Here is a 12,459-nt window from a genome sequence, read left to right as displayed (position 1 = left end):
AATTGCGAGTTTAATACAATGTTATCTTCTAGTATTCTGGTTGGAAACAAATCTTTACAAAGCAACTTAAGCTGTATCTAAAATCGTTTGTTTTGTTCTCTTAAAATTTTTCGGATGGTGATTCTTTATTCTCAATGGAGTAAACAACGTTACTCCCACCCAAGGTTTAGTGAAATCTCATGCTGGTACCCTTGATTTTATAAATTTCAGATTCCCACTCTTAAATGGACGTCGTTAGTGATGAATGGGTTGTGGGGTTGTGACATAAGGGCAAAGGGTTCTTTTACCAAATGCTTGGACCTTCTTCTTCTTTGTCTCCCCTCCTCTTCTTCACTTCTCATTCCAAGCAACCTCATCCCAAACCATCACCACAGTCGGCCCTTCTTCTTTACCAACACTAGTCGGCCAAACCACCACCTCAAATGGCCCTTCTTCTTTCCCCGCAACACAACAATCAAAATAAAGAATCAAACAAAATACAAAAACAAAGACAAAATGCAAAAGCAAAAAACTAAATAAAAAATCAAACAAATCAAAAATAAATTCCACAACTCAATCAAACTTCAATTTCAACTGATTTTGCAAAACCCAAAGTTTGAATGGCAACGGTGGACGACGGGCAATCGTGGTTGGGAAGGTTAGGGGTTTTGAAGGGGAGATGTTTGGGAGTGCAGGGGTGGTGTCGTTTGGGGTTGAGGCTATCAGAATCAATGGGAATTCGGTTGGGGACAGTTGCACAACACGTAAAAAAAAAAACTTGTTTCAATTGAGGAAATGCTAGGGTTTTGGTGTGGGAGGTTCAGGCAGATGGCGGTGGTTTTGGGTGAAATAGAGTCGGAAAAGCGGCAAAAAGGTCGACGGCTGGACTGATTTCAAAATACGGCCAGGGGGTGATTTGTTGGATCTGCAGGGTGGGGGATAGAGGGGGTTTGGTGTGGTTGGGTTGGAGGATCGAACGGTGGTGGCGGGGGGTCAAGACGCCACCAGAATCAACCAAGGGGGCTTGAAACGGCAACCGTTTTGAGATGTGGAGGAAAAAGAAGAAGATGGGAGGAGGAGGCGGAGATGTAGAAGAAATGGGAAGGGAAAAGAGAAAAAGACCATTTTAGCCCTCAACTATTAAAATATCACTACGACATCCATATAAGGGTGGGAATCTGGAATTTATGAAACCAGAGGTACCAACCTAAGATTTTACTAAACCTTGGGTGGGAATGTTGATTACTCTTCTCAATATGCTTACATATTGAGGTTTTTTAGCGTTATATTATACCAATGTTTTAATAACCAACCCGGGAAGAAACCCGGCGAAGTTGTTGGGTCTTAGGTTGACCATTTTAACTGATTTGACTAGCTGGTAAAACCGGGTGTCAAAAATTTTAAAATTCGGCAAATACACTCCTAAAAATTACATTTAAGTCTTAACAAGTTTGAAATTTAGCAAACACACCCTGAATACAAATCGGCCATTGACTAGTTTGCAACGGTGACACAGCAAATGCAATTACAATTGTTCCTTAAGCCTATACCCTAGAAGATCTACCCAAGATCTAGCCAAAATCGACCGATTTCGGCCACATCTAACCAATGCCAACGTTGACCAATTTCGACCAGATCTCACCACCGTCAACGTCACCCTCCCATCACCACGAAAATACTCCCCTCAACCTCTTGACTAAAACCTATCTCACCCCACCCTCGTTCACCTCGCCAATCGCCGGCAAAAGCCGACTATTGCCACCGTTGGTTTTTTTTTTTGAATTCTGGTCGACTAATTCCTTAGAAACCAATTCGGTCGCCACCATTGCACTCACTAGCACTTCCTCTTCAAAAGCCCCAACATCCCGACCTTTAATTGTTTGCCGATCATTATCCCAAATTCTATGGTTTTGGGGGAATAGGGAAATTGTTAACCTGGCCCAATGAAGGTCCCGAGTCACGGTTAAACTAGTTTCACCTGTCGGTTCGAGTTTTTAAACACTATATTATACCATTAAATTTCATTAACGGTGTGTTTGGCTAGGGTTAATAGGAGATTACTAAGGTAATGTCATCTTATATTACTTGATTACCACGTTTGATTGTCAAGTAGCATAAGATTTCAATAATCTTCCAAAACCAATAGTAGTTACTACTAGTAATATAGGAGATAGTCTGATTACCTCTATTTTCTTAGGTATTTTAAGATTACTTGGTTATCGTATTTTTGTTACAATGTTACTCTTTATTAATAAAATTTTAGGACAATAATTGTAACGCCCCATTTGAGATACATAGCCATTGTTTATGTTATGGCCTCAAGGTTTACTGAATTGCCCTAAATGAGGTTGTATCTTATTCATGTTGTTTGGTTGGCCTTGGTTGAGTTTATGTTTTGGGTTTGGTTAAGTGTTTACCCTGGAATTGATCAAGACTTAGCGGATTTTGGAGTTGCAGTCTTCGCCGTGGCGACGTTGGCTTTGTGTATGGCAGTGTCAGTTCTGTAATTCTTCGCCGGGGTGACAGAAAATCATTCGCCGCGGCAAAGGGCCGGCTGAGTTTTTGTTTGAGTTTCTAGAGAATTCTTTCCTAAGGGCAAAATGACCATTCTACCCCTAATTAGCAGGAAAAGTGGGAATTAAAATGAAAGGAAATTTCATGGAGAATAGTGTAGAATGGGGGTGAGTTTGTAAAGAATTAAAGGATAAAGGTAGAATTTTCAAGAAAGAGTAAGGGCAAAATGGGAAAGAGTGTATATTATATGAGCTAATAAGGGTTTAGTGCTCTAAACCCCTTCATTTCACCCATTTCCACCGCCTCTTCATCTCCCATTTTCTCTCAATTCCTCACTCAATCTTCCAAGGGATTTTTGAGAGTTTTGAGTTGGGATTTGACAAAGAATTGATCCTACGCAAGAAGAGGAAATAAGGAAAAGCTAAGGTCCAACAAAAGTAGAGAGTTTTAGTGAAGACTACTCAAGTATGAGGTAAGTAAATCCAACTCAAGCTAAAGTTTAAGAAATCCTTGAGTAGAGATTTTCTTTATGCATGTATATATGATGTTTGTTGAGAAATTGAGTAGAGATGTATGTCTATTTGTTGAGAAATTGAGTGGAGATGAATATTCATGTTGTGTTTGTTGGATATGCTTCCTTTATGAGAAGTGTTGATGTGTGATGAGTTTGAGATGAAGTTGGAGGAGATTGAGTAAATTTTTTAGGAGTGTTCTTCTATGATAGGAATTATGTCCATAGAAGGGAGTTTCTTCCCATGGATGATTAAAAAAAGAAATAGAGTTGTAGTTATAGAGGAGTTTTTGTATGCACATGAGTGGTTTGATAAAATGCCTAAGTGAAAACATGTTACCAAACTGCCCTATCACAGCTGTAACTTTCTGAGTGATTTTTGGGCATCTTACGAATTGAACTGCGTTTAGACCAAAACATAAAAATTATAGCCCTGTCTCTAAGCTTTAAAACAAGATAAAAACCGTAGCAATCCAATGTGTATAACTCAAGTTATGCCTTTTTTAGTGTGACTTGTGCAAAATGACTGTCTTTGATGCAATATTGCATATTGGCATTTCCTAAGTGCATTATTGAGCATGAGCCATCCATGTGCATTAATTGTGAATTGAGAAGTAGCTTAAGAAAGAGTAGAGAACTTTGTGAATAGACTACTCTAAGAGTTAAGCTATACTATGAGTACTAGCTTGAGGAAGAGATGAGTATTAGCTTGAGCAAGAGTAGAGAATTTTGAGTATAAGCTATACTATGAGTAATAGTTTGAGTGAGAAAGAGTAGAGAATGTTGAGAATAGCAACTCTATGAGTAAAGAGAATGAGAACACTAATAGTAAAGAGAAAGAGAGATTGAGCACTAGCGAATAAAAGAGAGAAAAGTGCTACACAAGAGAATAGAGTAGGTTGTGCGATGGGGAACTCGTGAGTGATGAGTAAAGTCACGAGAGTGGGTGCTTTGTGATCCCCAGCCGTGCCTTCGGTTAGATGGGGCCGTGACATTCAGAGAGAGAGAGAATACACTCACGTGGCCAAAGGTTTCGAATCCATGCATGACCGAGTCCGATCGGCAAAGAATGAGTAGAAGTCACGAAGAGTGGGTAGGTGTTTTGTGATCTCCACCCAGCCGTGCCTCCGGTAAGATGAGGTCGTGACATGCAGGCGAGGAAGAATGAGCAAACATGAAAGAATAAAGAGAGACAATGAGTAGGGTTACGAAGAGTGGGATGAGTACCCAGCCGTGCCTCCGGTAAGATGAGGCCGTGACCTACAACAGAAAGTTAACATAAAAGAGTTATGAGAAAGAAAGACAGAAAGAGAATCAGTAGAAGTCACGTAGAGCGGGAGAAGTCCTGGCCGTGCCTCCGGTAAGATGGGGCCGTGACATTCAAAGAGCGAGTTAGTAGAAATGAATTATAAGAAATGAGAATGAGATAATAGAGAGAATAAGAAAGAATGAGAAAGCTTGAGAAAGAATGAGATAGAAAGAGAGAGAGTATGAGAAAGAATGAGAGAGTTTGAGTTAGTAAGAATAGAGAGTAGAAGAAAGAAACATGCAGTTCTTTTGCATTAGTTGCATGTACATCTCATACATGCATGCACCATGATTTCTTCCATGGTTAGTGAGAGTATGATGAGAATAAGAGAGAGAACCATAATTTTCCTTCATGGTGAGTATGATGAGAACAAGAGAGAACCATGATTTTCCTTCATGGTGAGTAAGAATAAGAGAAGAAGAACAGAGAGAAAGAAAGAATAAAAAGAGCATAACAGAGTTAAAGGAGAATAAAAGTATTAGAAAGAAAGAGAAAAACAGTGAGAATTAGAAATATAAGAACGATAGAGTAAGGAAAGAACCAAAGAGAGAGTTGCGGGGACAGGTAGTAAAGGATTTACTTACTGAGCATTGTTGTGCTCACCCCATTGTTCTTCCCTGTTTTGCAGGAAATAGGAGCAGCGGTCGGATGAACGTCGAGGAGCGGAGAGTATTGGCACTACTGTCCACCAGTTATGATATTTTGTAAGAAGTATAAAGTTTTTAATACATAGTATTTTGTATTTGTAAAGAATTATATTTTATGAGTAAAGAAAAATTTGAGCCCATTATCTTCCATACGCTGTGTATATCTATAATTTACATAGTATGAACTATAAGAATAGTAGTAGAGAACACGTGTTACAATAATGCCCTTATTTTAAAGACAATTTATAAAAATATTGATGGACTATTTTATCCTTATATACAAAATTTTTAGGACATAAATACCCTTGTAATTTAAAAAAGTAACCCAAGGGTGAGGGTTGGATTTGGCCACCACCGCTGGCGTCGACGGAATGGCACACGATTGGTCGGATTTGGCTGGCCATGCGCCGGTAGGACCTTTTCTAGCTATGGATCACACTGCCAAATCTGGCTGTTTCACAGCCAAAGATATTGCCGTGAAACAGCCACAAATATGGTTGTGAAACTTCTAGGTCTTTGGCCGTGAAATGGCTGCTGTTTCATGGCCAAATTTGTGGCACGACCATATTAATATAACATACTTACCAATTTATTCCAACCAACTAAACACATTTCCCTAAACATTCCTAATAATCTTCAAGATAATCTAGGGTGTGTTTGGTTTATTATTTTGGATAGGATTTTGGGGATAGTATTGGATAATTGAATATGAGAGTATTACGAGGTAAAATTTAAAAATTTATAAAAAAACCCGCTAAGTTTGCTAATTTAATAAATACCCTAATATATAAAAATATGTAAAATGACAAAAAGACCCCCACCACCCGTAGTGCCAGATTCCGACCACCAATCTAGCTGAAAAATTGCGTAACGACACATAACGACCGGATCTGGCCAGTATGGCGTCGCTATGGCTTTTTCCGGCCAGATCTATGGCTATATGTGGCCGTCGACGATCGAAAAAGGCCAAAGAAGGTCATCTTTGGCCGTCAACGACGACCATATCTTTGGATCTGGCTGGAAAAGGTCAGATCGGTGAATTACCGGCCAGTTCCAATCGGTAATGGCCGGTAATTCACCGTTGTGGCAGATTCTGGCTACCGCCGATGGTGGGTGCCAAAATCTGGAAAGTATGGGTCGCGGGAGTGTTTTTGTTAATTTTTAACCTTTTTTTAGGGGGTATTTAATGAAATTAATAACCTTATGGGGTCTCAAAATAATTAAAAAAATAGGCTAATATTTCTGGAATAATGTGCCAAACATTATTTGGAGAATAGGATTGGGAATATGGGCAGAAATAATAAGTCAAACGCACCTCTAATTTTTTCATTAATATAACATTCCCTGAATCAAACACACCCTAAAGATCATACAAGTTATGTATTGGATAAAGGTGAGATAATAGATGGAATTTGGGATGGGTTTGCGTAGCCTCAGATGTGAAAACGCAAACCAAAAAGCTCATGATTGCCTTGTATTTTAGTGTATTATTATTATTTTCTGTTCGCCCTAAATCCTAATCAAGTGAAAAAAGATTCAAAATAATTAAACCAAAAACCTGAAATTCATAAAAATTTAGAAGAAAACAAGAAATCAGAAATTTTACCAATTTTCAAGAGATAATTTGCTCATTTTAGCAATCAAAATGTGTTAACCATCTATATTACCACCCAAAATTAAATAAATCAACAATCCATATTGTTGTGTGTGATTTTTTCACTAAGCTCAACGAAGTCAGAATTCCGCGAAGTTGTAGTTCGACCTAGAATCAGTTTGGCTCAAGACTTGTCTGACCTAGCATAAGCTCGTCGAAGTATAATTTGACCTAGCATAAGCTAGTCGTGACCAATCTTGATAGTTGTTCGAGCAAGTCACAGATAAGCTCAGATCTCGGATATCTCGAAAGTGATCAGATCAACAACTATGATAGCACAATCTTACCGCTCAATTGTGAGAATATTGGAGTTGCATTGTAATCTTGATTGTAATTCCTTTAATTTCGCTATTTCGTTTGTAAAAAACTTATACATAAACCCCCTTCAACGATGAGAAAGGGGTTAGCAAATTATTTTAAACACTATATTGATTTCTTGTAAGCTCTATAAGCAAATAAGAAAAACAATGGATATAAACTCAAGATTCAAACTTACCGAACCACTTTAAAAATCTTCCTTATTCTTTACATTCTTGTTTTTACATTGATAGCATTGCTGGTTATCCATAATCACGCTCACATTGGTTATGATTCCATCAAGGTCAATCGGACCACTCTAGTTAGTGTATTTTTTGCATCAAAATATATAATAAACATTTAAATATAATTTATATATTCTATGTATTTTTATCTAGTTAATTTTTTTTTTTTCCTTTTTTTGGCTATCAAAATCCCACATCCGCTAGGTACAGGGATTAGTAGGTGGTTTATTAAGCCCTTTGCTCGCTCCCCTTATAATCCCCTTTTTGAGGTGAGTTCTATCTAATGGGTTTGTAACAATTAGGGTTCGTTTGTTTCGCTTTTGGGAATACTATTATTAGTATTCCCAAAACCGTTAAACAGTAAAATGTCATTATTCCCAAAATATTATTCTATATTTTTCAATTTATTTTAAACCTCTTAAATTTGTTAATTTAACTAAACACCCTCAAATATTTTTTTTAGAAATTGTAAAAACACTCCGGCCACCCTCCGGCGGTGGTGGCCGGCTGTTCGTATTTAATGGGTGGGTTTGAGGTGTTTTTGTTAACTTTTAATATTTTATTATAAGAGTGTTTAGTAAATAAACAAACATAGGGCATATTTTTGTTAATTTACAAATCCTACATCGTAATACCCGCCCAATTTAATTTTTTTCAAAAGATTATTCTAAAAACTATCAGAATAATGAACTAAACGGACCCTTAGTATTCTCATGTGTTTTTAAACTAAATTTTAGGAGTTTTAAAGAGTTTGGGCGAATTATGAAATTCGAGGATCTCTTGAGGGATCTATAACAATTTTCAATTACCCGCGGGGGGTTATAATGTATTTTCTGAACCGCGGGGGTGTGTTAAAAATTTTGCCAAAGCTTAAAGCAGATTACCAAAATTACCCCTTAATCAAAAGTAAATTAGTTATGTTTTTAAGTGAAAAAGCAACAATAAAGGAGTGAGCTCGCTCGCAATTTGCATCTCTTTCATATTCAATTCACTTTGAGTTTTCAACCAAAATTTGATTTTGGCTAAGCAAGAAAAGCCAAACAAATGGCGGCTGAGTTTTTCCCTCTCTTTTCAAAACCTATCTAAATACTTCCCGCTTCTTCACAAACCCTAAAAAGCTCCTTCCAAATTTTAAATCCCTCGCATTCTATTCCAAACTTCAGTAAATACAAGCCCGAAATGAAATTTCTGATTCTTTCTTATCGTTCTCTTTGAATCCATTCTCTATATCAATTTTCGCCTACTCAATGAATACCCTTATGACCGAAATCCTAGAACCTGACTCTGGTCCTTCTCAGAATCTTCATCAGTCGCCGCATAAAGAAACCCTAAATGACCAATCTTTGGTTTCTTTATCTTCAAATCGAGATGGGACTTCACCAATTTCGGGTATAGTCCCTTCTACTTCAAAAACCGTTGATCGGTCTTCTTCATTAATGGAAGATACTGAAACCCTAGATGATAATCATGATAGTTATCAATCGTTGGCTCATTTTGGGCCTCAGCCTTTGAGTATCGATGGGTCTTCAGAAGCAATGGGTCCCCAAGAAAATCTAGTAGACTGTGATGTTGAAGAAGAAGATAATGATGAAGAAAATTACAGTGATTCTTTCCGGCCGTACTCGAACTCACGGTCAGAGAAGCTGTGGCCTAGTAGCAACATCCCGTGGCCGTCTCGCAGAGAATTTGTACAAATCAGGCCTACTGGAGTGGTTAGTTATCAAAATTTATTTGAATTTTTAGTAATTGTAAAGGAATCTTGATAAGTTGGTTAAATTTATGTGTTTTTGTTTATGATTTTGCAGGCTGCAGGGCTTGAAAATCTGGGGAACACATGCTTCATCAATGCAATTCTGCAATGCTTCACTCATACGGTGCCCTTTGTTCAGCGTCTTCGTTCTTGCAATCATGTAAAGCCATGTGATGGTAAGGTCAATTACTCTTTTTGGGGTTTTTATATTCTGAATAAGTAGCAAGTTTATATGAATGGCCACAACATTTGGAAATGTTAGGATGTCGAAGAACGTGATAGTGGTAGAAAAGATGCATTACCAAATTTTAAAGGGGAACTTTTAAATTGTAAGATTGAATGTAAGACTCGTAATGATATAGTTTTAACTTTTCAGTCTTGTATTTCAAGGCTTACTTTTGGTATTAGAATATGCCGTTATTGTAGCTGAAGACTGACTCAAATATATTGATTTTTGCTAGTATTTGTTTCTTACTTCTGAAAATTGGAATTTAATTGTATCTGGATTGCAATTTTTACAGGTGCTAGTGAAGGATTCTGTGTTATTTGTGCTCTTTGTCAACAGATTGACCTTTCATTAACTTCTTCAGGAAAAGTTGTCTCTCCTTCAAAGCTTGTTGAGAATTTGCACAGTATCCTTTTTCGCATTTATTTATAATCATACAATTTTTTTTTTCCGTTTATTTATAATCATGCAATTTTTTTCGTGTTTGTTTATGATCATGCAAATATTTCCTCTTGTTGTTTGGTTTTTTTTTTTGGGTGATTTGTCACTATAATACAGGAGCTTTTAATCATAGTTATTGGATTTTTGCACATTATATCTAATATGGCTTAAATTAGTTTTGTTGCAGCAGTTAAGTTTATGATACTTTTGATGCATCTAACGCTTAGAATGCTACATCTGTTCACCTATTTTGCAAGATATATTGATGTTTGGATGGGAGTTTTTTCAATGAGTTCTTGTCATTGATTGTTATTCTTAATTTATAATAATTAGACATTTCATCTTCCTTTGAAAGATACCAGCAAGAAGATGCCCATGAGTTCCTGCAGTGTTTGTTAGATAGACTTGAAAGATGCTGTTTGGACTCTAAGAAAATAGATGAGAGTTTGCCTCGCAAAGATAACAACATAGTGGAGCAGATTTTTGGTGGCCGCCTCATTAGCAAAGTATGAAATGACTTTTCTGAACATAAATGCTACTTTGCTCAATGTTTGGATTATAGATTCTTTTATTGTATTTTCTAATTGCTAGCATTTGCATTTCAGTTGCAATGCTGCAATTGTGGTCATTGTTCTGACACATATGAACCACTAATTGACCTGAGTTTGGAGATTGAAGAGGTTGGCTCTCTTGAAGCTGCACTGGAATCTTTCACTAAGCTGGAAAAGATTGAAGATACAGAGACAAAGTTTACTTGTGAGAACTGTAAGGAAGAAGTGTCAGTGGAAAAGCAGCTTATGCTGGACCAGGCTCCTTTGGTTGCTGCATTTCATTTGAAAAGATTCAAGACGGACGGAACCTATGTTGTGAAGATTGATAAGCATGTTGAATTCCCGTTGGAGCTTGACTTGCAGCCCTACACCAATGGTGGTCAAAATGGTGATGTGAGTCAAAGATTATCTATTTGTTGCTAATTAGAATAGTAGTAGTAGATTATTGTTAGATTTGTTAAAATTTTCATTTTCTAGATTGGAGTTCTTTGCTGTTTATTCTGCACTGCTGGAAAGCATTATTTTATTGCTACTTTTGACTAACTGTTGAGAGATAAGAACAAAAGGACCTAGGAGGATATGATTGGATGATTAGATCACTATGTAAATTTTTGCAGTTCCTTAACATTGATTTAGTGTGCATTGAATTCACGTCATATTTCTTCTCTCTATAGAAAGATACAAGTTAACGAATTTTCTTGTGCTGTTCAATTTCTATAGGTGGAGTTAAAGTATCATCTATATGCAATTGTGGAGCACACTGGATGTTTACCAACTTATGGGCATTACTTTTCTTACATTCGATCCTCTCCAGACACATGGCACAAGCTAAATGATTCAAGGGTAATTATTTTATAAATTATTCTTAGTTAGTCTTTGAGTGTAATATTCTTGCTCTTGATTAGGTTTAGGTTGTTTTTGAGGCATATGAAAAAGGATCTGGATTTGTGCTTAGATTTTTTCAGAACTTGGGATTTTATGATGCAATGAAATCCAGGTCTGGATGGAGGCCTTGTTATTTGAGATCTATGGGAGTGGAATTTTTTTTTGCTTTGGTTCTTCCTCTGTTTAAATGGGAATCAAGATGCTCAATACCGGATCATTTTTCATGAATTTTCTCTTTCATCCATGCAACTTCATGTATTTTCTTGTTTGATCTTTTGTAGGTCACTAGGGTCAATGAGGATGTTGTTCTCTCCCAGGATGCCTATATTCTGTTCTATGCCAAGCAGGGCACTCCCTGGTGTTCCAGTTTGTTAGAAGCTGAGAAGTGCTTGGATACCGCTTCCAATTCATCACCCAAGTCAGTTCTAGATAATATGGATGGTGGTTTTACTCACTATTGCCGGGTAACAAATGCTGAAATCAATGAATCCAGAGACACTTCTGGAGAGAGTTCAAGCCATTTCTCATGTGAAACAAGAGTGGAAGCTGTTAAGGTCAATGGAACTAGGGATGCTATGGAGGGAATTTCTGCATCTTTTACCTCAGGAACACGGCAGAATGTGTCCAAAATTGAGACTAGAGATGATTCTTCCACTATCGATGCTTCAAAGCCCCTTAGGACGAGTGATGGTCATGGAGTGTTTTCCAATGAGAAAGTAGATAATTTGCCTTCTCTTGAGGCAAGTAAGAGCTCCCAGGGTGTTGACAAAGTTAAAAGCAACGATGGTTTCCGTCCTTTGACACCATCCCGGTCTCCTAGTCCAGATAATTATCCTAGCAAACCTTCAGGTAAAGAAATGCATTATTGTCAGTTCTTTTTATTTGTATGAATGTTTTCCCATGACATTGTTAATTTGATTTAACTTGGCGTGTTTTGAATTTGTTAGAAACTTACTCTGTCCCTCGCGAGCATCTAAAACTGTATCATCTGAAATTGGAGAGTCAGCTAAATGGTAAAAGACAATTGGAAAAGGATGATAAGGCTTTTGAGAGACAGGAAGCTATACGCTGCCTTAAGAGGAATATGACTGGTTCAAGGTGTTTGAAACTTATGGCTGCAGTAAATGATGGTTCTACGAGCAAGAAAAGAAGAGTTAAATCATCTCCATGTAAAAGGTCCAGTCCACGTAGTGCTCGCCGCAAACACAGCCATAGCTCGGTCATGCGTCGTGTGGCAATATGATGCTGAACAGTTAATAGATTTTGCTCAGAAATATTAGATGTTAACATTAAGGTTCCTAATATTATACTGAATATTACATTGATCTTGTATCTACTGGAAAATGTAAAGTTCAGTTTTAGTGTGAGTAGTAATTTTGCTATAATATTTTCAAAGTAAGATAAAAGCTTTTTCTTTTAGTTACTATCCTATTATTTCCATGTGAAGTTG

The 12,459-nt window shown here is 37.2% G+C and overlaps 1 protein-coding gene across 1 annotated transcript; it reads left to right on the top strand.

The window, feature by feature from the left end:
* Positions 1–8,144: 8,144 nt before the first annotated feature.
* On the top strand, positions 8,145–12,372 carry LOC116106554 (ubiquitin carboxyl-terminal hydrolase 20-like). The gene is made up of 8 exons (XM_031392928.1): positions 8,145–8,868; positions 8,962–9,082; positions 9,428–9,538; positions 9,907–10,079; positions 10,179–10,517; positions 10,845–10,967; positions 11,291–11,858; positions 11,957–12,372. Exons 1-8 carry the CDS (start codon positions 8,404–8,406, stop codon positions 12,250–12,252), a joined length of 2,196 nt encoding a protein of 731 aa, XP_031248788.1. The 5' UTR covers positions 8,145–8,403; the 3' UTR covers positions 12,253–12,372.
* The last annotated feature ends 87 nt before the right edge of the window (positions 12,373–12,459 follow it).

The sequence above is a fragment of the Pistacia vera genome, unplaced genomic scaffold (genome assembly GCF_008641045.1).
Source record: "Pistacia vera cultivar Batoury unplaced genomic scaffold, PisVer_v2 Contig52, whole genome shotgun sequence".
NCBI lineage: Eukaryota > Viridiplantae > Streptophyta > Magnoliopsida > Sapindales > Anacardiaceae > Pistacia > Pistacia vera.
Note: the sequence above shows the minus strand (reverse complement) of the source record. Positions and strands in the feature narration are given on the sequence as shown.

What these genes read in the sequence shown, in the direction of transcription:
- LOC116106554 (XM_031392928.1), top strand. Translation starts at nt 8,404, where the DNA reads ATGAATACCCTTATGACCGAAATCCTAGAACCTGACTCTGGTCCTTCT. An exon ending in AAATCAGGCCTACTGGAGTG is followed by an intron (nt 8,869 to 8,961) that starts GTTAGTTATCAA and finishes ATGATTTTGCAG; the next exon opens with GCTGCAGGGCTTGAAAATCT. An exon ending in ATGGTGGTCAAAATGGTGAT is followed by an intron (nt 10,518 to 10,844) that starts GTGAGTCAAAGA and finishes CAATTTCTATAG; the next exon opens with GTGGAGTTAAAGTATCATCT.